This window comes from Rhinolophus sinicus, chromosome 3 (genome assembly GCF_057876585.1).
Source record: "Rhinolophus sinicus isolate RSI-liver-muscle chromosome 3, RSI-T2T, whole genome shotgun sequence".
Taxonomy (NCBI): Eukaryota; Metazoa; Chordata; class Mammalia; order Chiroptera; family Rhinolophidae; genus Rhinolophus; species Rhinolophus sinicus.
Window position 1 is genome coordinate 137423728 of NC_142503.1, and position 20950 is coordinate 137444677.

A 20950-nucleotide genomic window follows, 5' to 3' on the forward strand; every position below is an offset into this window, starting at 1 on the left:
GTACCCGCCCAGGTCTCTTTGTGTGGGTTTATGCCTCTGTGCGTGTTGGTCTATCTCCCTCACAAGTGCAGTGTGGGTCTGTGTGCTGTGTGTCTGTGGGTCTGCACCTGTGTCTGCCCACCGGCCCTGTCCCCACTCCTAGCCGTGCCCCTGCATACCTGCTCTCTGCTCGACTTAGAATTGAATTGACAGCCTCTGCCATGCCAAGCAGAGGGGTTCCCCTGAGGGTCGAGGGATTGAATGACTAGTTCCCTTTCAGAGCCGCCAACTCCTGCCCCCCAAATACCTTGGCTGGAATTGGGGAGACACTCCAAGGCCTGCCGTTTTTTGTTAAATTGAGGATTCATTCACATACTCGTATAACATATTAGTTTTAGATGTACAACAGTTTATATCTTCTGATCCCCTTCACCCATTTCGCCCTCCCCCTGCCCCCCTACCACCACCTCTGGCAACAACCAATCTGTTCTCTGTGTCTATGAGCTCAGGGTTTGGGTTTTTTTTTTAATTCCACATATAACTGAGATCAAACAGTATTTGTGTTTCTCTGACTTATTTCACTTAGTAAAATGTCCTCAGGGTCCATCCATGTTGTTGCGAATGACAAGACTTCCTTCTTTTTTATGGCTGAGTAATATTCCATTGTGTGTGTGTGTTTGTATGTGTGTGGGGAAGGCTGTGGGATGGAAGAAGGAAGAAAGAGGGAAGGAGAGTGGTGAAGTCAGGGGCAATCAGCCAGCCATATCTGCTGCAGGCCAAGCATGTGTGTTTGTGTGAAGGTTGTGGTAGGGCTCCAAAATGAAAACAATCCCTTATATTTTGTACAACACTTTACAGTTTAAGTAAAACGGACAGGTGCTTCTCCCATTGTGCACATGAGGCCCAGGGAAATTAGGGCTCATGCTCTCAGGGTGAGGCAAGGGAGGCATGGCTGGGTCTGGAGCTCAGAACTCAGCTCTTTGTAGCTGTGCCATTGGCTCCCTTCAAAAGGATAAAAAAACCATCCTGAACTTCAAGAAACATAAGTCATTAAATAGGCAATTCTCCTCAATGGAGCACTTCAGGACACCCAGGACCACTCGACTACTTACTGCAGAATGAGCCCACTGCATCTGCAGCTGGGCAGGCAGAGCGGGCAGGCTTGCCCAATCCAAGCAGACTTCCTTCAGGAAGGGAACACAGAGTCAAGCGAGAGAGATTTCCAAGTGGGAGGGGAGATGAGCAAAGACTAAGAGAAGGGACCACATGATCATAAGCAGGAGACAACAAACAGCTGAGGGTTCAAGCAGAGACTGGGCTGAGAAAAGTGGGATTGGGGGGAAGGGTGAATTGATGGGGCCTGTCTGAACCATGGTTTGCCTCTGCAAAGTCACTCCTTCAGTGTCATGGAGTTTGGCTGAAGTTGGGAGGTCAGACAGCTGACAGGCTGGGGACAAGAACGCACACATCCTAACTGGCCCCACCCCAGCCTGGAGGACTCAGCAAACTCTTGAGCAAACAGCAATGCACATCTGAACTTTGCCTTAACTTTCAACATACATCTATCTGTTGTTGAGTGACTGAAGGAAGGAATGATGGTCAGGCAAGTGACCAAGTCTGAGGACCCTTGTTGGAGGTGGGGATGGGCACAAAATCAGCACCAGGGAGAAGATTGCTTTCTCGCTGTAGAACCAAAGCTGCTTCTTTTTTTCCCTTTCTCTCCCACAGGTCAGAAGTTAGGAAAGACATTTCCCTTTTTCCTCCCCACTGTCATGTCCTCCAGACCTTTAGCTGTCTTCCTAGAGCCTCAGGGAGCAGCCACAACTTCCCCCAAAGGAAGAGCAGGGAGCAGGCGTCAGCCCAAAGTACTCATCCGCCCCCTGCCGGCTTCGGCCTTCTCCTGTACTCCTCTCCTGTTTTCCCATCTGTCTCTCTCCTTTCCACACACCCCTCCCTGCCTCAGCAGCCCATCCTCTCTCCTGCTGCTTCCCCGCCTGTTCCATCTTCTCTGCCTTCCTGGCTACCCACACAGCCTCCCTGGATGGCTGGCTTGCTCCCAAACCCAACCACACTACAGGGCCCCAGTGACCTGCCTCTGCCAGAGAAGGGAGGCTGCCTGCTCTCCTCCTTGTTCCCCCACTCCCTCCATTGGCTACCACCGGCAGACCCAGGTCCTAGGCCTGGAACTGGCCCCACCACAAAAAGAATCATAGAAGGAGAAGCAAGGAGGGTGGGAATTGGCTGTTTCCAGCATTACTGAGCCTGGATGGGGCAGGGGCTGCTCTAACACGGTCTCGAGAACAGCCCTAGTCCTGGAGCCTTCCTCTCCCACCACAGCCCCCTCCAAGCCTTTACCAGGCCCTAGGAGGCAGAAGCAGACTAGGCAGTTATCCCACCACTAGAGTAAGGGCACAGCCCCTACCTGCTCCCTCAGAGCCCCAGGCAAGGTGATGCCTCTCTCCTCTTCCCCAGGCCTGTGGCAAGAGGGAAAGAAACGCCTTTGGCCTTGGGGTTCCAGCCAAGATGGAAGGTTAAACCACACTCTTTCCAGGCCTCTTCTGTCTGAGGCAGTAAAGCCTTGATTTTACTTTGTTCTTCCTGGTTTCTTGAGTCTGGCACCTATTTAGTAACAGGCAGGGGCTCACACATGCTCCCATTATCCGGTACACACAACCATGCACAAGCATACATATGCGTGTATCTGTGTGTACAACAGGCATGTACATGCACCTACCCATGCACATGTACAAAGACACAGCGATTTGTATGTAAATTAGCACACACCCTTGTACCTACATACATGCATGCACTACCTACATAGAGAACACGCACACCCTCGCCTTGCCACCTCCTACCTTTGGTCTCCTCATTCTTCTTCCTCCCCACTACTCCTTCTTGGCTCCTATGTCTTCCCTGACCCTGCCTCCTCTCTGTCTTCCTTGAGTCTGGGCTGTAGTCTCCCCAGCCTCACCCTCACTTCTAAGTACAGTCAGCCTACAGTTCCTAGCACGGCAAACCTCTAGTCACTGTGCAAGGGTTCCTGGGTGATGGAAGGGAGGAGATAATTCTGCTTCTTAGTTACAGATAAAATAAACTGAGGTCTGGGGAGTGGGAGTCATATCTCAGCTCAAGGAATGGAGACCAATGAATCTAGATTCCTCCCATTTTGTCCGCTCAGTGCTCTGGCTGCATCAAAGCAGAAGGCCCAGAGCAAGGAGCTGTCACTGCTCTCCCTGCCTCCCAGCCCTCTCCCACAATCCCCTGCTAGTGCCCAGGAATCCCGAGTCCTCTACAGTAGGGGGTAGGGAGGAAGGGAGAAGAAAAGGGGGAGTTGATTTGGGGTAAGATTGGCACTGATCTCTGACTGGAACATTGCTCATGTGGCTTTCCACAGGAGCACTGATATGGCAGTGGGCAAGGCCAAGGCCCTGGGCACTGGCCTGGAGGAAGCCACCCTCCAGGGCACTCTCCTAGGGGGAGCCACACTCCAGGGCCCCGTGAGCCATCCCCTGGTCCACATCACTGAGAAAGTAGAAGAAACAGGACATAAGAATGGGGAGCCTGAGAGGGTTGCCGTGCTGACTTGACATGGGGCCTGAACTAGAATCTTCTCTTTTTAATAACCACCTCCTAAAGGCCTGTCTTCCTTCATATCCAGCCTGGCACTCAGGGGACCCAGTGGTCTCTGAGATCCCTAGTTGTAAGAATGGGGCACCCAGCCAGGCATTCTTAGAAGCTTGGCTCAGTGGTCCTGATAGCATGTGGTTATGTAAAGCCACCCCTCCTTTCCTTTTCACTTCTGCTACCGCCCATCAAAGGGCCTTAAGTGTGGCCTCCTCACCTCTACCCCATCATATATACCCAGACCTGGTGAGTCTTCCAAAGTTCCATCTTGCATGCCTCACTCTACAGATCAGAAGCCTTCGATGGATCCCTACTGTCCAGGTCTATTTCTCACCATTCCCTAAACATAGATTGAACTTTCCAGACTCCTTAACTTTGCTCAGTTCCCCACCCTCACCACTCTGCCTTGCCCCATCCCCAGGTCAGGAATGCCTTTCTTCCAAGCCAGCTGAAGCTCCATCATTAACATGAAGCCCATTAGCTTCCCTAAAGCCCATTAGGAAAAGAGAGGTCCTCTCTCTTTGCACACTGTCCCTTCTCTACAGCTTATATCAACTATCACATAGGCCTGACCACACTCTACCCAGTCAGCACCAATTTATGGGCTAGCCTTTTATCTCTCCAACGACACTAAGCTACTCAGGGCAGGGCCCACAACTTCTACACATTTAGATTGTCCCACCCCAGTGCCTTGCACAGAGTGGCATTTGTACAGAGTTCAAGGACACCTATGCTCCAAAGACCCCTGGGTTCTGACTCACTCCCCAGCCCCTCTCTTCAGCCAAGGCACCTCCCTGCACATATACCCAGCTTGCTTGCTGTGAAATCCCACATCTGAGACCCTCTCCACTTACTGACTCCCAGGCTTCTTACACTGCCCCTATCCTAGTGCTACCACAGCCCTCTAGCCAGGCGGGTCCACAGCCCATCACACGTCCCCTCTCTCACGGCCATTCCTTGACCTAGGAGGCAGCAAGTGCCCTGGAGTGAGTGGCTACTGGAATCTCCCAGGCTGAAGCGTGGGTGATTTTAAGAAAAGGAGCTGGGGATTTTCTGAGTGTCTCTCTTCTCCCTCTCCCACCCCCATACGCCACACCTGAGTAACAGAATTGGAGCTCCACGTGTGATGGGTGCAGAGCCAGGTCCCGGTCCAGACAAACATGAAGAAAAACCCAACTTGAGCAGGTGCCAAGCGCACTGGGGAAGAGCTGGGGACGCTGAACGGAGCCGAGAGATATGTGTGATTATAGTCGCCCGACCTCTTGACCTCTTGGCGCCCTGTGCAGTGTACGGCGGGCGTGGAGGGGCTCCCTCTTTCCGACTGGAAAAGTCTGCATTTCAAGTTGTGAGGCTCTCTATACTTTGTTTGGGGTTGCACTTCCTGGTTCCTTACGGGGAAAACCGATGCTCCCCAAGAAAGGCCGGTGTGCGGACTACAGCCAGACGGCCGGACTCCTAACAGCATGTCTCAGACCTGGCCGGGGTACAGGGGGCCCACGCCACCAGCCCGGGAGTCTTAAAGACAGCGAGCCTGCAGCTCTGGGCAGCAGCGCCGTGGGAAGCCTCTGTCCCCGCCCCCCGATGCCGCGCCCATTGGCTGGGCTCCCCGTCAGCCCCGCCCAGCGATCGCCCCGCCCGGAGCTTACGCATGCGCAGGATCCCGCCGCCGCCCGCGACCGCTTCAGCACCAGAGCACGGACAGCGGCGCCGCCCACGGGCATGGACCGAGGTAGAGGCAGTACCAGCTGCGTTCCGGCTCCCGGCCCCGGTCCGGAAGGGGAGCAGCGGCCGGAGGGGGAGCCCTTGGCCCCAGACGGCAGCTCCCCGGACAGGTAGGGCGGACGGCTCCGCAGACCCAGCTCACAGACCTTCCCAGCACCCCCTCCCCAGTTATCCCCAGTAGCCGCCATATGTCGCCCCATTCATTCCCCAGCCTCTCCCAGAGCCCTTTCCGGCGCCTCAGTGCTCCCAGTCCCCTGACCACGCCCTCATTCTGCCGGGTCAATTTTCTCTCTCCCTGATACCTACCCCTTACTGTCAGCACCCCCATCGCCCTCACCACCCTGGTACCTGCCCCACCCCTGTTCCTACCTTACCTCTAAGGCCAGGGGTTCCCCAACCCTCCGGCCTCCTGAGCCCCTCCCTCTAGGCCCTGTCCCTGTGTCTTCTCAATAAGCCCCAAGCCCGCAGCGACCTCAGTCTGGGTTCCTGCATGTCAGTATGCTCGAGGGTGCGCATGTATTGTAGATGGGAGGCTCGCCAAGGTGTGTGTCCTGGGGAAGGCAGGCGCTCGTCGGCCACGCCTGGGACTGTCTTTGTCCATCACTGTCAGTCTCCACCCTGCCCCGCATGGCGGGCTGCACACGTGTGGGCTCGAGTCTCTGCGTGTGGCAGCTACCTGCCCTTGCTGGAGGCACTAAGGCGGCAGGCTCTGAGGCTCAGGCTGTGGTCAGAACTGTCCCTGAAAGAGCCCCAAGCGGACAGGACCGGAGGAACATTTTCCTACTGAGGGCCCTGATCTCAGTGCTTCTCCTCTCCCTTTCTCCACCATATGTGTGAGGGAACAGCCCAGCCAGGTAGCAATATGGCGCAATTTCTGTGCCCTGACTGATCTGCTGCCTCCAGAATCCCTCCCCTGATGTGACATTACCTTTCTCTCCTGCCTGGACTGAAATAAGAGGCATTCTTTGGGGGTAAGAAGCAGAGGTGGACACATTGTCTCCAGACTGCCCCGGTTAATATGTACATTCTGTACCTCAGAACAAGAGGAGGTCCCACAAGTAGAGAGAAATAGTTTCTTCCCTCAATTGTTAACATATCAGCCTGGACAAGTTGAACTACCTTTCCATCTGAAAGGCACAGAGCTTTCTTCAAGGGGGGTGAGACACAGAATGGATGTGTTCCCTGGCCCAGGAGGTTGCCTAGGACTATGGCCTGACGAAAGAGCCAGGGGGGGACCGGGCAGGGACAGTGACAGGGTTAGCAGGGGCCTGGGACCAGGAGTATCTCTGTAAGGGGCTGGAGAGTCATTGGGTGCCTTGGATATTTTGCCAAGGATTAGCTCTGTCTGGTCTGCTCACTTCCCCTGCACACGAGGGTCGTTCTTGGGCACAGGAACCACTTGCTGTCCTCCAGCAACTCCCTGGGACCTGTGGCCCCTTTCTGCACGTCCCCAGAGATTCTGGACACTAATCAGGCAAAGGGACTCCGTTCAATTCAAGAAACACAAATACTCTCCTGCTGAGCTAAGTAGAACTCTGGGGATAAATGCACAGTGAATGTTACAGCAAGCACGTGTGTGTGCAGGTGTGTGTGCACACACACAGAGTCCTTTACTAATGCATTGCTAAAGCACAGTTTGAAATAGTTCACTCTTTGTTTTTTAAAAATTACCTTTTTATTTTCCTAGTGGCATTAACTGCTCCCCCATCTATCCTGGCCACTGTGTGGGATCACATGGAAGTCCACGTGGCTATATGTCTGTGGACTTGGGGGCAAGGTTGATGCACATGTACATTGCCCTTACGAGGCTCCCAAGTTGGGGCTCTGCGTCTGGGGGCCTGTCAGCTAGGCCCTGACTGCTGGGACTGGCCTTTCGAGGAGGCCTGTGTCACCACTTTCCATCTGCCTGCCTGCCCCAGTCACTTGGCTTACAAGCCAGTGGGCCCAGGCAGCCAGCCCAGGAAGTTGTTCATCCCAGTCAGAACCATGGAACTGAGAGGGTAAGAATGAAAGCCCCCTGGGGAGGCAGGGCCTGGAGTGCTTAACTCGTATTATTACTAGGTCTCCTGAGAATAGAGGGCAGCAGGAGCTGGCAGGAGAAAGCTTTCATTCTGAGAATAGTTTGGCTGTTCTCCTTGGGAGGGTTGAGACAAGGCTTGAGGGTTGAGACAAAGGCTTGGTCCTACAGCCATCAGAATGTGGAGGGTTTCAAATTCTGCCACATTGCCAATGATGGGCACAGTTAAGAAGGATGAGATTTGGGAACAGCTGATCCTAGGACCCCGGAGACGGATAGAAGGGGTTGAAAGAAGGGCCTGGGGCCAGGAAGACCTCAGTAGAAGCAAATCAATGGTAAGTGCTGGAATTCCCCTTGAACAGAAGCCACCTAAGGAAGGGGTTGGGCTTATGAGGTTTGGCAGACTGGTTAAGGGAGAGTGCTTCCATTATTTTCTAGTACCCCCTGGAGTGCTGGCTTCCCTTAATGAAAAAGAAACTGACATTCCAAGTGGTGGCCTGGATCCTAGGAAAAGCCCAGTGCTCAATGAGTGCTCTAAGGCCATGGGCAGTTGGAATAGGCACCCTGGCTGCCCCACCCTCCTGACTCCTGGAACGCAGGCCCTGCTCTAAAAAGGGAGACCAGGACTAACGGGTCATCATTGTGCCTTCAGGATCCAACCCAGACCAAGCTCAGTGCCCAGTATGTGGTAGGTGCTCAAAAAAGATCTACAGAATAAAAATCTTAAAGATGTCCGTAGTTACACATAAACCCAGGCCATTTATCCAACTTCCTTTTGGACCATGAAGATGGGCCCATAAGGTCTTTTATCTGCCAGGACACTGGTTGCTATGTAATTAACTTTATGGGGTCATCTGAGGTCTTGCTTTCGAACAACTGGTAGAATTCCTATTTTTATAAAAGTTAAATTAGTAAAAAAAAAAAAAAAAGTATCAGTGATTTAAACCTGAGATCAAATTCTGATGCAGCTTTGGATAGCAAAAAGGAAAGTATTTATAATTACATATGTAGTGAGATTCTCAAGGTGTAAAACATTCTTAAGTAGAAATACATTATCTGAGGTGCATAAAGAGGTCAAATTGTAAATATAAATATACTTCTTAAACTACATGTTCCCTGCAGCACTGAGTGTGATGAGCAGCAGGAAAGCAAATGTGTCTTCCACATGCCGGACACCTCACATGGTGTGTCAGTTAATTCCCATATCAAACCTGGGAGGGTCATACCCTCACTCATACCCTCACTCACAGACAAGGAGGCCAGTGCTCCAAGAACTGTGTCTTTCCCAAGGCACCAGAGCTAAAGGATGATGGAGCCAGGAGCCCACTTCCACTCCCCCATTTTACTCTCAGCATAAGGGTCATTCTCCCCAGACTGCTATGCCAGCCAGCCAGCCTTCTGGAAGAAAGAGGATGAGCTTACCTATTCTTTCCAATTCCTCTACTCAGTCTCTGGTCAGTACCCAGCCTCTGTGGGCAATGTCTACTTGCATCGGGATTCTGGCCCACAGCCCAGCAGTGCAGCAGGCAAGACTGGAAGCCAGGGGTGGCTCGGCATACACCTGGCTCTCCCACGGGAGCTATGCAAGCTCTGGCAAGCCAGGTGATCCAGGAAGATGGAGGAAGGAGACAGGGCTCTGCCAAGGCTGCCCAGTCCAGAACCCCTGAGGAAACCCCGCCATTGCCTTCAGGCACTCTGTGCCATAGCCATCTTCTCCTGACCTAGGTCTGGTAATCCAGTCACTGAGGCAGGACTCCATGTCCCCTGTACCCAAGAAGTGGGGCTGGGTCCCTGCACAGAGTGCTGTGCTCATGAGTAATTTTGAAAGAGGAATCTATTTCTGACTCCTCCCTGGCAAGTTCCTCGGGGGTGCCAACCCCCTCTCCCAACTGTGCACACACTTGCAACGCAAATCTTCTGCCCCATGGCCCAAGGTTGGTGGAAGGGCAGCAGCTGCCTCTACCAGACTTTTCCTCACTACCCCCATCCCTGTGAAGGTCAGGGTCTCCTCTGGGCCCCTTCAGCCCTCTGTGACTTCCTCTCTCAGAGCACTGAACATATTGGATTGTCCACATCTCCCACCTACTGTGAGTGCCTGGAGGATAAGGGCTGGGCCCTCTTCATCCTAGAACCACTATCAGCAGCCTGTATGGCACTCAGTATTCATTCAACAAACATTTCCTGGGCACCTTCTGTGTGCAAGATACTGCTCAAGGCCCTGGGGATAGAGAGATGAACAAATGCACCAGGCCCCTGCTCTCCGAGAGCTCACATTCCATATGAGAGACAGGCAGTAAACATGACAACTATATAACATAATATTCGCTTGTAGCAAATGCTCTGAAGAAATATAAAGCAGGTAGGGGGTGGCAGGGGGATGCAAAGCTGGTGGGTGATTATTTAGAGAGGGTAGTCAGGGAAGGTAATCGTTGAACTGAGACTAGAATAAAGAGAGGGTGTAATTATCTGTGGGAACAAGAGTACAGCAGGTACTCACTAAATATCTCACAAGACAATGCACCGATGACTGTAGCAGAAAGAGCACAGGACTGCAAGTCAGAACCAGGTTCAAGGCCCAGCTCTTCACATCTCACTGAACCTCAGTTTTCAAATCTATAAGCATGGAAAATACTTCCCTTGTGGGTTTTTGTAAGGCGTAAATAAGATCACACATATAAAAACACATTCATTGCCTAGAACAGTGTCTGTCGTGTAGCTACCAATAATGTTTTTTGAGTGCATGGACAGATGAGTGAATGAGGCAATGAACCCCAAGAGGTAGGTTGGGGATGTAGACCCAGGTGCTCCCCACCTTGCTCATCTCTCCCCCAGGAGTAGTAATGGAGAAACCCCAAGCCCCGTTTCCTTGTCTTGGCTGGCTTACTGAACAAAGCTGGGGCGTGGGGTGGCCCACCACCATCCGCCACCCAATCTTCCCTGCCTTCTCTCTCCCCAGGTCCCAGAGCAAGGCTGTGGCCCCTGAGGCAAGCCCAGAGAGAAGCAGCTCCCTCCACAGCTGCCCCCTTGAGGACCCTTCCAGTTCTTCAGGACCTCCACCAGCAACCTCTACCCTCCAGTCTGTGGGCCCATCCAGCCCCTTGGCCCCTGCCCAGTTCACTTATACCCGGGCACCACAGGAATACCGGGGGGGCAGTTCCCTGCCAGGACTTGGGGACCAGGCAGCTCTGTGCTCCCATGGCTCCAGCCTCAGTCCCTCCCCGGCCCGCTCACAGCATGATGGGGCCTGGAAGCCACCATCTGTGCAGCACCATGTGGTCAGTGTCAGGTAAGGAGTGGGTCAGCAGCCTGCCAGCTGCCACTGGAAGGTAGGGCAGGGCTTAAAAGTGAGGCCAACCGCCCAGGCTCTGGAGTCTATCAAGAGGCAACCCAAGATGTCCCCTGCCTCTTATGGAGGAGGCAGCCTGGATGGAAGAGGAAGGAAGGGTTGCCGCTGGGGAGTGGGAAAGCCTAAAAGTGTTAATACCGTCTTTCTCTATGTGTCCCATCCCCACCCCCCGCCCTACAAGAGGACTCTGGCAAGCAAGTATATTTTCTTCTCTTCTACAGGCAGGAACGGACCTTCCGGATGCCAAAGAGGTAGGCCTAGGCCTTGTCTGGGCCCCGTAGTGACCAGGCTATGCCCAGTATAGCCCTACCACCTCTCCTTGGTGGTTCCTAAGCTCACGCACCCAACTCAACACCAACTCACGTAGGTTCTCTTCCTCGTTCCCAGCTACTCCCAGCTGATTGCTGAGTGGCCAGTGGCCATGCTGCTGCTGTGTCTGGCTGTCATCCTCCTCTGCACCCTGGCTGGACTCTTGGGGGGCCAGCTGCCCGACTTCTCCAAGCCTTTGCTGGTGAGGGGCCAAAGAGAGGGAGGGGGCCCCCAGGCTTGGCCACCTCAACTCAGTCTAGGGCAGACAGTTGGAGTGGCCCAGCTGGGGATGGGGTGGCAGTGGTGGGCTCTCAACCTCCAGAGACAGTCGGGGAGATGGTACAGAGGTGATACTTTCATCCAACCATCCAGGCAGGCAGGCTGGCTTTCCCTGCTCCAGGGACTCAAGGGGCCGTGCCAAGAAGGGCCAGCTGGAGAAGGCCTCCCCTGCTTGCCTGATCTCCTGGGCCCTCCTCCCTGCAGGGCTTTGAGCCTCGGGACACAGACATCGGGCGCAAGCTCGTGGTCTGGAGAGCACTGCAGGCCCTCACGGGCCCCAGGAAACTGCTTTCCCTTTCCCCAGACCTGGAGCTCAATAGGTAATAAGTTCTCATCGTTCCACTGTTGGGGGGATGGGGGAAAAAATGAGGTCTCTAGGGAGGGGCCAGCAGGTGACCTCCTCAAAGGCGGGTCAGAAGGGCTTGCTGGGGCCCCCTGGGGAGTAGCTTCTGGCCTCCTCTGAACCCCCCACCTCTAGATGGTGCCTGGCATCGATTTTCTCTCTACCTCAGCTCAAACCCCCACACCACTCTGAGCCCCACACCCTGGAGCAGTGCCCAAGAGGGCATAGCCCGGCCCCGGAGGATGGTGGAGCCCCTGGAGGACAGCGGGCAGGAGAGCTTCTTCTGTGGCCCCCCTGGTAAGCTGCAGCCTGGCCAGCTCCTGGCTTTAATGGTGGTCCCCACCCCTCCTACTAGAACAGGAGAGCCCAGAAGAACAAATTTAGGCAGAGAGAAAGGGAAGGAGGCCAGCTGGTTACATGAAAGCCAAGGAAGTTGGGTTACATCTGGGAAAATGAGGCAGCTCTCAGGTGCTCCACCAGGTAGGGTCAAGCTGGGTGTGGGTGGGGCACAGGAGCTGGGATGCAGGCCCAGAATGAGGCAGCCAGGCACAGGTTGCAGGCTCCCGAGAATCTGAAACTCATATGGCCCTGGGTAAGCATCTTCCCTTTGCTGGGCCCAGGACCTGGGGCCACAGCGCTGAGCTCTGGGGGTGTGTGTTGCAGAGAAGAGCTATGCACAGCTGGTGTTCATGTCCACCTCAGCGGGCAGCCTATGGAACCTACACGCTATCCATTCCATGTGTCGCATGGAACAGGACCAGGTGAGCTGACTGGGGAGGTGCCAGGGGCAGGGGCTGAATCAAGGACAACAGAGACCTGGTCCCAAGGAAATACAGCTGAGCCAAGACTGCCAGCGTAGACTAGGGAAGAGCATTTCCTGCTTAGAAAAGTATTCCAACCCTGTGGCTCCAGGTTGCGGTAGGGAAAGAAGAGCCAAGACAAGTGCTAAAAGACAGACCATGCAGAGCCTGGGGATTTCCTAAAGGTCCTGAAAAGGAGCCTCAAGAGCTGTTGAGGAGGCCCCAGGCCCCCAACCCCCATCAATCCAAGTAGTGCCAATGCAATCGTGCTAACTAAAGAACCATAACATCTGCAGAAAGGTTTGCTGCTAAAAACAGTGTGAGCACCACTCAGTAGCCCAAGCTGCGCACTTTACACAAGGGCATCTAAGTACCAAAGACACTGGTTAAGAACATGTGCTCTGGAGTCCGATGCCTGGATTCAAGGCCAGCTCCAATACTCCCTCGCTGTGTGACTTCAGACGTTTCTTAACCTCTCAGCACCTCAGTCTTTGTATCTATAAAATGGGGATAAGAATGGTACTTTGTCATCAAGATGTTGTAACGATTAAGATAGAATTTGTAAAACTATAGCACAATGATTGGCAATAATAATCTCTCAATTAATGCTACTATTGTCACCATGATCTCAGATCTAAGGCCATACAGCAGCCGGTGGCAGAACAGGGCCTCTAGTTCCCAGACGGATGCTCTGTAACTACACCAGCTATAGTGATGTCAACAGCAAGTGGAAGAGAAAAGGAGGCATGAGGTCTGAGTAAGAAACAGCCTTGTGCCTAAGAGGGCTTAAGCAGACCAGTGGACAGAGAGAGGGGGCTAGGGTGTGGCAGTGCCCCTGATCCTGGAATGTTTTGGCCTCCATGTTTCTCACCATTTGCTTCCAGTTACCTGGACCTTTGGCCCTGTTCCATCTGGTGCTGCCACTGCCACGCCTGCTCCTGGCTCAGGACGTGCAGAGTTGGAGTGTGTGACCGGCAGGGGCCCTTAGGGAGGGTGTGTGACCTCTCAGGCTGAGGCCTCCTCAGGCAGCATCCCTGAGGCTCCTCTTTGATGGATGTAGGGCTGACACCTTGGGCCAGGAGACAAAGGCAGATCTGAGAGACAAGCCGTTCATTCACAGGGCTCCAGCGATACCTCTCTGCCTCTGCCTTGCAGCCTGAAAGGAAGTCAGAGGGCCTTGGGCAGGGCTGGGGAAACCTGGGCCCCTGCCCTGCTCCTGAGCTCTCTCCTGCTGTCTGTGCCCTACAGGTCCGCTCCCATACCCGCTTTGGGGCTCTGTGCCAGCGCACAGCAGCCAATGAGTGCTGCCCCAGCTGGTCCCTGGGCAACTATGTGGCCGTGCTCTCCAACCGCTCCTCCTGCCTGGACACTACTCACGCAGATGTAGCCCGCACACTGGCCCTGCTGCGGGCCTGTGCCCTCTACTACCACCGCGGTGCCCTGGTGCCCTCTTGTCTGGGACCTGGGCAGGACAAGCCCCCACGCTGTGCCCAGGTTCCCACCAAGTGCTCCGGGAGCAGTGTCATCTACCAACTCCTGCACTTTCTGCTGGACAGGGACTTTCTGAGTCCCCAGACTGCTGACTACCAGGTACCCTCCCTGAAGTACAGCCTGCTCTTCCTGCCCACCCCAAAGGGTGCCTCCATGATGGGCATCTACTTGGACCGCCTAGCTACCCCCTGGGGGCTCTCTGACAACTACACGTCCATCACTGGCATGGACCTGGGCCTCAAGCAGGAGCTGCTGAGGCACTACCTGGCCCAGGATACGGTGTACCCCTTGCTGGCCCTGGCTGCCATCTTCATCAGCATTGCTATCTACCTGCGTTCTCTCTTCCTCACACTTATGGTGCTGCTGGGGGTGCTGGGCTCCCTGTTGGTGGCCTTCTTTCTTTACCGAGTGGCCTTCCGCATGGCTTACTTCCCCTTCGTCAATCTGGCGGCCCTCATCCTGCTCAGCAGCGTCTGCACCAACCACACCCTCGTCTTCTTCGATCTCTGGCACCTCAGCAAGAGCCAGCTGCCCTCTGGGGGGATGGTGCAGCGCGTGGGCCGAACCATGCACCACTTCGGCTACCTACTGCTGGTCTCGGGCCTCACCACGGGCACCGCCTTCTACGCCAGCTACCTGAGCCGCCTCCCGGCCGTGCGCTGCTTCGCCCTCTACATGGGCACGGCTGTGCTGGCGCACCTGGCACTCACGCTGGCCTGGCTGCCCTCCTCCGCCGTGCTCCACGAGCGCTACCTGGCGCGCGGCTGTGCAGCCCCGGCACAGGGCCCTTGGGCCCGCAGCGCCCCGGGGCGGCTGGCACTGGCGCTGCAGCGGCGGCTCCGCGGCCTTCGGCGGGCCACAACCCGCACTTCGCGCCTGCTCTTCCAGCGTCTTCTGCCCTGCGGCGTCATCAAGTTCCGCTATATCTGGATCTGCTGGTTTGCCGCGCTGGCGGCAGGGGGCGCCTACATCGCCGGTGTTAGCCCCCGCCTGAGGCTGCCCACCCTGCCGCCATCCCGCGGCCAGGTCTTCCGGCCCAGTCACCCCTTCGAGCGCTTCGACGCAGAGTACCGCCAGCAGTTCCTGTTCGAGCGGCTGCCTGAGGGCGAGGGCGGCCACATGCCCGTGATTTTGGTGTGGGGCATCCTGCCTGTGGACACTGGGGACCCCCTGGACCCTCGCAGCAACAGCTCACTGGTGAGTGACCCTGTCTTCTCTGCCAGCAGCCCTGAGGCCCAGCGCTGGCTGCTGGCACTCTGCTACAGAGCTCGGAATCAGAGCTTCTTTGGTGCCCAGCCGCAGGGCTGGCCCACACTGTGCTTCGTGGAGGCCCTCCAGCACTGGATGGAGAGTCCGGGTTGCGCCCGCCTGGGGCCTGGCCTCTGCTGTGGCCACTCAGGCTTCCCCTGGGCACCCCAGGTTTTCCTGCACTGCCTCAAGATGATGGCTCTGGAGCAAGGCCCCAATAGCTCCTGTGATCTGGGACCCCGCTTCAATACCCAGGGTGGTCTGGCTGCCCTGGTCCTACAATTTCAGACCAACTTCCAATATAGTCCAGATTACAGCCAGGCCCACCATTTCTACACTGAGGTCAGCCACTGGCTAGCCGCTGAGCTGAGCAGGGCGCCTCCTGGCCTCCGCCAGGGTTGGTTCACCAGCCGTCTGGAGCTGTACAGCCTGCAGCACAGCCTGAGCACGGAGCCTGCTGTGGTGCTGGGCCTGGCTCTGGCGCTGGCCTTTGCCACACTGCTTCTGGGCACCTGGAATGTTCCACTTAGCCTGTTCTCCGTGGCAGCTGTGGCAGGCACCGTACTGCTCACCGTGGGGCTCCTGGTTCTACTCGAGTGGCAGCTCAACACTGCCGAGGCGCTCTTTCTCTCTGCCTCTGTGGGCCTCTCGGTAGACTTTACTGTTAACTACTGCATTTCCTATCACCTGTGCCCACACCCTGACCGCCTGAGCCGTGTGGCCTTCTCGCTGCGCCAGACCAGCTGCGCCACAGCCATGGGGGCTGCAGCCCTGTTTGTGGCTGGCGTGCTCATGCTGCCTGCCACGGTGCTGCTCTACCGCAAGCTGGGCATCATCCTCATGATGGTCAAGTGCGTCAGCTGTGGCTTTGCCAGCTTCTTCTTCCAATCTCTCTGCTGTTTTTTTGGACCAGAGAAGAACTGTGGGCAGATCCTCTGGCCCTGTGCCCACCTGCCATGGGATGCTGGAGCTGGAGAGCCTGGTGGGGAGAAGGCAGGCCACCCACGATCAGGGCCAGTGGGAGGGCCTCCCGGGTCCTGCTCAGAGCACTACGAGCTACAGCCCCTGGCGCGGCGCCGGAGCCCCAGCTTCGATACCAGCACAGCCACTAGCAAACTGTCCCACCGGCCCTCAGTGCTCTCTGAGGATCTACAACTGCATGACGGCCCCTGCTGCTCCCGGCCCCCACCAGCCCCTGCCTCCCCACGGGAGCTGTTCCTGGACCACCAGGCAGTTTTCAGCCAATGTCCGGCCCTGCAGACCTCTTCCCCCTATAAGCAGGCTGGCCCCAGCCCCAAAACCCGGGCCAGGCAGGACTCCCAAGGGCAGAAGGCTGAACCTGTGCAGGCCCCCTCCGAAGCCCCAGCCCACACCCCTAAGCCCAAGGTTGCAGAGCCACCTGAGTGCCTCTGCTCCTCAGCCAGCACCCTGGAGGGGCTCAGTGTCTCTGACGAGACCTGCCTAAGCACCTCTGAGCCCAGTGCCCGTGTACCAGATTCTGTGGGTGCCTCCCCAGAGGACCTGGACGAAACTGAACAATCAGTACCTGAGCGGGGCCAGCTGAATGGGAAGCGGGACACCCTGTGGCTGGCGCTGAAGGAGACTGTGTATGATCCGTCACTGCCTGCCTCCCACCAGAGCAGCTCATCCTGGAAGGGCCATGGGGGGCCAGGGGATAGCAGCCCTGTGGTGCTGCCCAACAGCCAGCCAGATCTGCCAGACGTTTGGCTGCGCAGGCCCAGCACCCACACTTCAGGCTACAGCAGTTGAGGGAGGCCCAGGACGGCTGGACCAGGGCACAGAGCCTGTCAGGGTTGACAAGGCAGGGGCAGAATCAGGCTGGAGCCTCACGGTGTTTCCTCGTGTCAGCATGGAGAGGTCTCACCCTCCAGCTGTGGATTTTAAAGCCTGCCAGATGTTCCAGCCTTGATCCAGGCTGCCGCTTACTTCCCACATCTGGAGGATTCAGTGGAGAAGGTCTTTGGAGGGAAATGCCAAGCTCTCCTTGTGACCTGCTAAGGGCTCGTCTGCCCCACAGTGCCAACCAGGACCCACCCTCTGGAAGGGGGAAGGCCAAATATGTAGCTCCAGGCATTAGGGGAGGTGGACCTGGCCCCCATGCCAAGTAGCAAGAAGTCCAGTGGAACTAAGGGGCCGAGCTCTTGGGACCCTGTGGGGGGTACCTCAGTGAGCAAAGGGCCCTGAAGAACCTCAGTAGCCTCCTGGGCCTCACACCTTTCAGAGGCTCTTTAACAGGACATTTCTTTTCTTTGGGGAGCTTCTCTGGGCCAGTATTGGGCTGGGGCTTCTGTCCTGAACTGCCCTGCCCCCCTCACACACCCGTCTGACCAGAAATTCGTCAAGGCTGGGCAGAGATGGCAGCTGGGAGTGAGGCAGGAGGAGGAGCACTGGCCAGCCTCACAGTAACCCTGTTCTACTGAAGGCTTGTACCTCGTGGGAAGCTGTTCTGGCAGGGACGAGGGGTCTCCCTTGTTAACAGCCAGAATCCTTTCTATCCCTGCCTCTTTCAGTTTACAGAACACTTCCATACCCCTTGTCTCCTTGGAATCTCACTTCACTATGGGGTAGCCTGCAGTTGGCTAGGCTCTTTTGCCCCTAATTTATAGGTAAAGACATCAAGACTAAGTAAAGTTAAGTGATTTACCCCAAATCACAAAGCTAGTAAGGGAGACCAGGTTTCCGGACCCACCCCACCACTACAACTCCCACTCTCCTCCTGGCTGCCTACCCCAGGGACATTGGTCTGTGGCTGTCCTCATCTTTCATCGCCAGCACCCTCTGGTTACTGGCATCCTCAGGGGTCTCTGAGTAAACTCCCCTCTCCCCCTTTTAGGCTTCCATCTCCAGAGAGAGCTACTCTGAGCAAGCCTGGAATTCCCCCATCATCCCTATGTGGCCCGCATGATGGAGAGGCCCCCCTCCCCTTCCCAGACACTGAGGACAGCAATAACTCAGGCCTACCCCTTTGGGGAGCATGTGAGTCTGAAGCTGTTCCCCAGGTAGGGTTCCCAGCTTCCAAAGGACAGGTCTCTCTGGTGGCCCTCAGCAGACCAAAGGCTGACTCCTCTCCCCCCAAAGCAATGAATCTCTCTGGAAGGTTTATCCCATGTGAGAGCTCATGACAGAAACATCAGCAAGTTTACTGAATACCTGCTCTGCATATGGTACTGCAAGGGGACAGAGGCATGGAAGGAAAATCAACATCTACCCTCAAAGAGCTCAGCCTGTAGCTGGGGAAATAGCTTACACATCTGCACAAGCATCAGTGGGTCACTGAGGGCATCTGCCTGTCACCATCAGTATTGCTGGAGCTCAAGTACCCAGGACTGGGTAACCAGGAAGGCTTCCTGGAGGAGGGATGACTTGAGCCGGGCTTCAGAAGTCTTACGTATCTCAGACTGGAAGGAACCTTAACAATCATCTATTCCAGCAATTTTCAAACTTTGTAGCCTCAGAACCTTTCTTCAAAGAATCTTTGTGTAGAAACACAGTATATAAAACATAAAAAACAGCTACTCTGGTGAGTGCTGTGTGGGGGAGGACAGAGCCAGTTCAGCCTCGTTTTCTGCTGTGCCTCTCAGAGGGCCCTGGAGAACCCCTCAAGCTCCTGACTCCTGCACAGAATGTGGTGTGAAAACCCCTGACTCAGGCCATTTTACAGATGAGTATTACAGAGGGGAAGGGAGTTTTCCAGGGACAGTCTGTGGCAGAGCTGGAGACAAATTGGGGTGGTTTGTTTTTATCCTATATTGTGGAGACCCACCTTGCACCCCAAGCAGCCCATGAAAAGTGGGACAGAAACCCAAATGAGACAGGCGTTGTGGAAGAGACAGAGGCTGTGGACAGGATACTTTGCAAGATAAGTAACTCCCACCCATTTGACTCGACACCAGGAAGTGGAGGGAGAGAGTCGGCCCTGACTTGGACCTGTGCCCCTGGAGGTCTGCTTGGGCCCCTCTCTCCTCATTGCCAAGTAAAACTGAGCCTCTCTGGCTTTGGGCTGCTCCTCGGGGTCCTGACTTCTCTGCACCACAGACCGTGTCCTTCTGTTACCACACAGCCAGGCTGAGAGAGCCCTGGCCTCACCTGGGACAGTCAGCCAGAGGGAGGACAGGTAAGCCCTTCCTCCCAAGCATGAGCAAAAGTCTGGCCTTGACTCAAAAGAGAGTCCGGCATCGTAGATACTTCTCAGCAACTCCCCAAGGTTCTTCTGCCCTGTGCTGTGGGAGGGCAGCCGGGACCTGGACCAGAGAGAAACTGCTCCTCCACACCCTCTTTTGTGTGTTGCGGGGGGAAACATTGGTGTCTGGGACTGGATCTTCCAAAGTTTTGCCAGAACACAACCACTGAAATGTGAGAGCCAGGGCATGGGGTGGGCACCCGGGATTTGGGCACACCCGAGGACCTTATCGGGGATTTCTGGGTCCCATTCTTCCAGGCATGGTCATACAACCCTACTGGAAGGCAGAGGAGCCAGAGAAGCTGATGTACTGACTGGATTTGTTCTTTGTGCCTCTGGGCCCAAAGGGCTGGAAGAACCCAGTGTTAATCAAAAACTTCACCTCGTACCAATGGCCTAAACCCAACAGCAGGCACCCCACTTCAGCGGATAATCCTGCCTGCCTCTTTAGCCCCGATTCTGGAAAGCATGATTTAAAGCATTTTCAATTTCCTTTGAGTTTCATCAGATCTAGTCACTTTGTTATTATTGTAGGTGGTTACAATCAGCCAGTGGCCAAGGGCATGTGGGGAGAGGCTTAGACGCATGCTGTGAGGCCAGGGAAAACCAGTCAAAGCATTCACATTTGGTCTGGAAAATTCAAGAAATGGTCTCTTACCACTGTGACACTTTAAAATACAACTACATTGACACTCATTTGGGACTTGAGAGTGTTTCTCCTATTCATGTCACAGATCCTTGAACTCACAGATTATGTGTGGTGTGTTTTTAACATGTAACTTGGTATAGTTTGTTACTATGGGAAAACCTGTCCTTCCATGGCTGTGGCGCTTTCGTGACAACGTTAAACAGAGATTGATTAGACTCTCAGAATCTTAGATTCTGGCACATGGCATATGCTATACCATGGTATTTAGGCAACATCCCAGCTTGAGCCTGATTCTGAAAACGACATCTCGTAAGAGATTTATAAGCCAAACTTGCTCAGCCCCCTGCAACTCATTCCATCCTTCTCCCAGTGAATGACGGACAGGGAGGCAGATGAGAGGTATCAAGAAAGAGGATACATTGATTTACAGCCTTCACCGTTGTCTGGAGAATTCCTGTTCTTTTATTCCATGGTGGCCCCGTCTCGGCTTTGGATAATACACATGGGCAATGACAAGCCCTCTGGCACTCATGCCATGCGTCAAGTTCCCGTTTGCTTGGGGATAGGAAAAGCAGACATTCCTCACCCTTTCTACCCTCACCCTTGTTCATAGGGGCATCGGTAACTCAAGGAGTGGAGGTATTTATGTTTAAGAGCAGAAATTGTAACACAATTCACCAGGAAGATGAGAAACAAAAGAAAGCCATTATGTGCTATGTAAACGGCTAGCTGTCCCAGGCCACCTTCGCTGAAGAGCCCTGGAAGGACTTTGATAAACTTATAATTATTATCAGGCCTCTGTGTGGTTATTCATGTTATTCCTCAGCGTAGGAAAAAGATCAGCATTTTACCAAATTCACAAACATTGAATAAGAGCTTCAGTATTGCTAACGAAAATCACACAGGTGCGCAGAGTGATGTAGATCTGAAATCATGACCTTC

The 20950-nt window shown here is 54.9% G+C and overlaps 1 protein-coding gene across 3 annotated transcripts; it reads left to right on the top strand.

The window, feature by feature from the left end:
• Positions 1-5007: 5007 nt before the first annotated feature.
• DISP2 (dispatched RND transporter family member 2) lies at positions 5008-20798 on the top strand. 3 transcript variants are annotated; one of them, XR_012494783.2, is made up of 9 exons: positions 5008-5435; positions 10299-10628; positions 10910-10939; positions 11076-11199; positions 11481-11596; positions 11789-11916; positions 12283-12380; positions 13668-19293; positions 19618-20798. XR_012494783.2 is itself a non-coding variant. In XM_019725491.3 (8 exons), exons 1-8 carry the CDS (start codon positions 5008-5010, stop codon positions 16926-16928), a joined length of 4515 nt encoding a protein of 1504 aa, XP_019581050.2. In that variant the 3' UTR covers positions 16929-20798. The 3 variants fall into 3 exon arrangements, 2 of the variants coding, with proteins under 2 accessions (XP_019581050.2, XP_074184013.1); XM_019725491.3 differs by having other exon boundaries at positions 13668-20798; XM_074327912.2 differs by lacking the exon at positions 10299-10628 and having other exon boundaries at positions 13668-20798.
• The last annotated feature ends 152 nt before the right edge of the window (positions 20799-20950 follow it).

Coding starts and splice junctions, on each gene's coding strand:
- DISP2 (XM_019725491.3), top strand. CDS start 5,008: ATGCTCCCCAAGAAAGGCCGGTGTGCGGACTACAGCCAGACGGCCGGA. Junction 10,940..11,075: donor ACCTTCCGGATGCCAAAGAG/GTAGGCCTAGGC, acceptor CCTCGTTCCCAG/CTACTCCCAGCTGATTGCTG. Junction 11,917..12,282: donor CTTCTTCTGTGGCCCCCCTG/GTAAGCTGCAGC, acceptor TGTGTGTTGCAG/AGAAGAGCTATGCACAGCTG.